Below are 1,485 nucleotides of genomic sequence, written 5' to 3'. Positions count from 1 at the left end.
AGCCTTCTTTTTCCAGAGCCTTATTTTTATAACATTTGGTACCAGATTTGATACCAGAATATTCTAAAGAGGCTATACAAAGTATGGAATCCCATTGGTTGATAGTTCTTGCTTTGCAGGCCAAAAAATATTGCATCAGCTAGCAATGGCATGTCAGCAGGAAGGTCTTGGGTTGGGTGAAGCATGGAGCATATCCACTGACTAAGTGATCATAAGATGGTCACCTGCACTTGAGGGACAAGAGAGCATCATCTGGAGGTACAAAAATAAGTTGGGGGGCTTTCATGTTGCAGAGTCACCTTTAGCATGCTGAGCTTGGTCACCATAACAAGCAAAAATAAAGGTGGAAGGCCCCTAGTAAGCTTCCTGCGAGTAAGCAGATGAACTTACAATCTACAGGTCACAGCTTTGGGAACAAATATATAGAACGTATAATCACCACCCTTATGGAATCATATCAAATTGATTAATACTGATTGGAATGGAGTAGGATTCCATAAGGATTACTTCTCAAATCTGCTCAGAATCCTATCCTCCCTTCTCCACCACACTTTCATTTTCAATTCCATTATATTCTGATTTCTAAAATCACCTGTGGTTCATGGCCCTTCCCCTTTCCTCTAGTGGCTTGTGCCTCTGTTCCTGAGGTGTTGTTCCATCAACCCTCCATGTTTGTGTCAGGAGCCTTGATTTTTTTCATGTTCTCTCTGGACTTAAAATTTCAGAGCTACCCAAGGACAGAGACTGTGTTGACATTCCTTGGTATCCCTAACATAAGCATCTCTACAACAATCTCAACTCCAATCTGAAGTTTCTGTGAACTGTTCTGTCACTTGAGTCACAAGAAGCAGTGATTTAGAGAGGCAGGATTCCATGGCCCAGATAAAGAATCAGAAAGCCAGGGAAGGAAGTGTAATGGAAGGAGAATAATGGCATCTGCAAGACAAGCCTGGGTAGGGGATCAGCCACATTAATCACGTAGGTTTTGGTGAGATTAAAATAATTTCTCGTTACAGCAACAGGATAATTGCTGAGCCTTCTCACAGGAACCACAAATCAAGAACAAAATAAAATTGTTACTGAGCTGCAGGAATTCTTATAAGGAACCAAACAATGACAAGAATGGGATTTTGCCCTGACAATTTGCTTAAGGGAAGTGATGCAATTCTGCTTCTGTGTCTGCCACACCTCCTGGTGGAAAAGTATAAAAATCCCTATGAAGATCATGCCCTACACAGTCACACAACCTACCCTTAACATCCATCCAACGAAGTGAATCTTGACACCATGAGCTACTATGGCAGTTACTATGGAGGCCTGGGCTATGGCTATGGCTCTGGTTATGGCTGTGGATGTGGCAGCTTCCGTGGACTAGGCTATGGCTTTGGTGGCTATGGCTGGGGAGGCCTGGGCTATGGTGGCTACGGCTATGGCTGCTACCGCCCATCTTGCTTTGGAAGGTATTATTCCTGTGGCTTCTACTGA

The 1,485-nt window shown here is 43.4% G+C and overlaps 1 protein-coding gene across 1 annotated transcript; it reads left to right on the top strand.

Moving 5' to 3' along the window:
- Positions 1-1,287: 1,287 nt before the first annotated feature.
- LOC118840365 (keratin-associated protein 20-2-like) lies at positions 1,288-1,485 on the top strand. The gene has a single exon (XM_036747855.1). It carries the CDS (start codon positions 1,288-1,290, stop codon positions 1,483-1,485), a length of 198 nt encoding a protein of 65 aa, XP_036603750.1.

This window comes from Trichosurus vulpecula, chromosome 2 (assembly GCF_011100635.1).
Source record: "Trichosurus vulpecula isolate mTriVul1 chromosome 2, mTriVul1.pri, whole genome shotgun sequence".
Taxonomy (NCBI): Eukaryota; Metazoa; Chordata; class Mammalia; order Diprotodontia; family Phalangeridae; genus Trichosurus; species Trichosurus vulpecula.
Note: the sequence above shows the minus strand (reverse complement) of the source record. Positions and strands in the feature narration are given on the sequence as shown.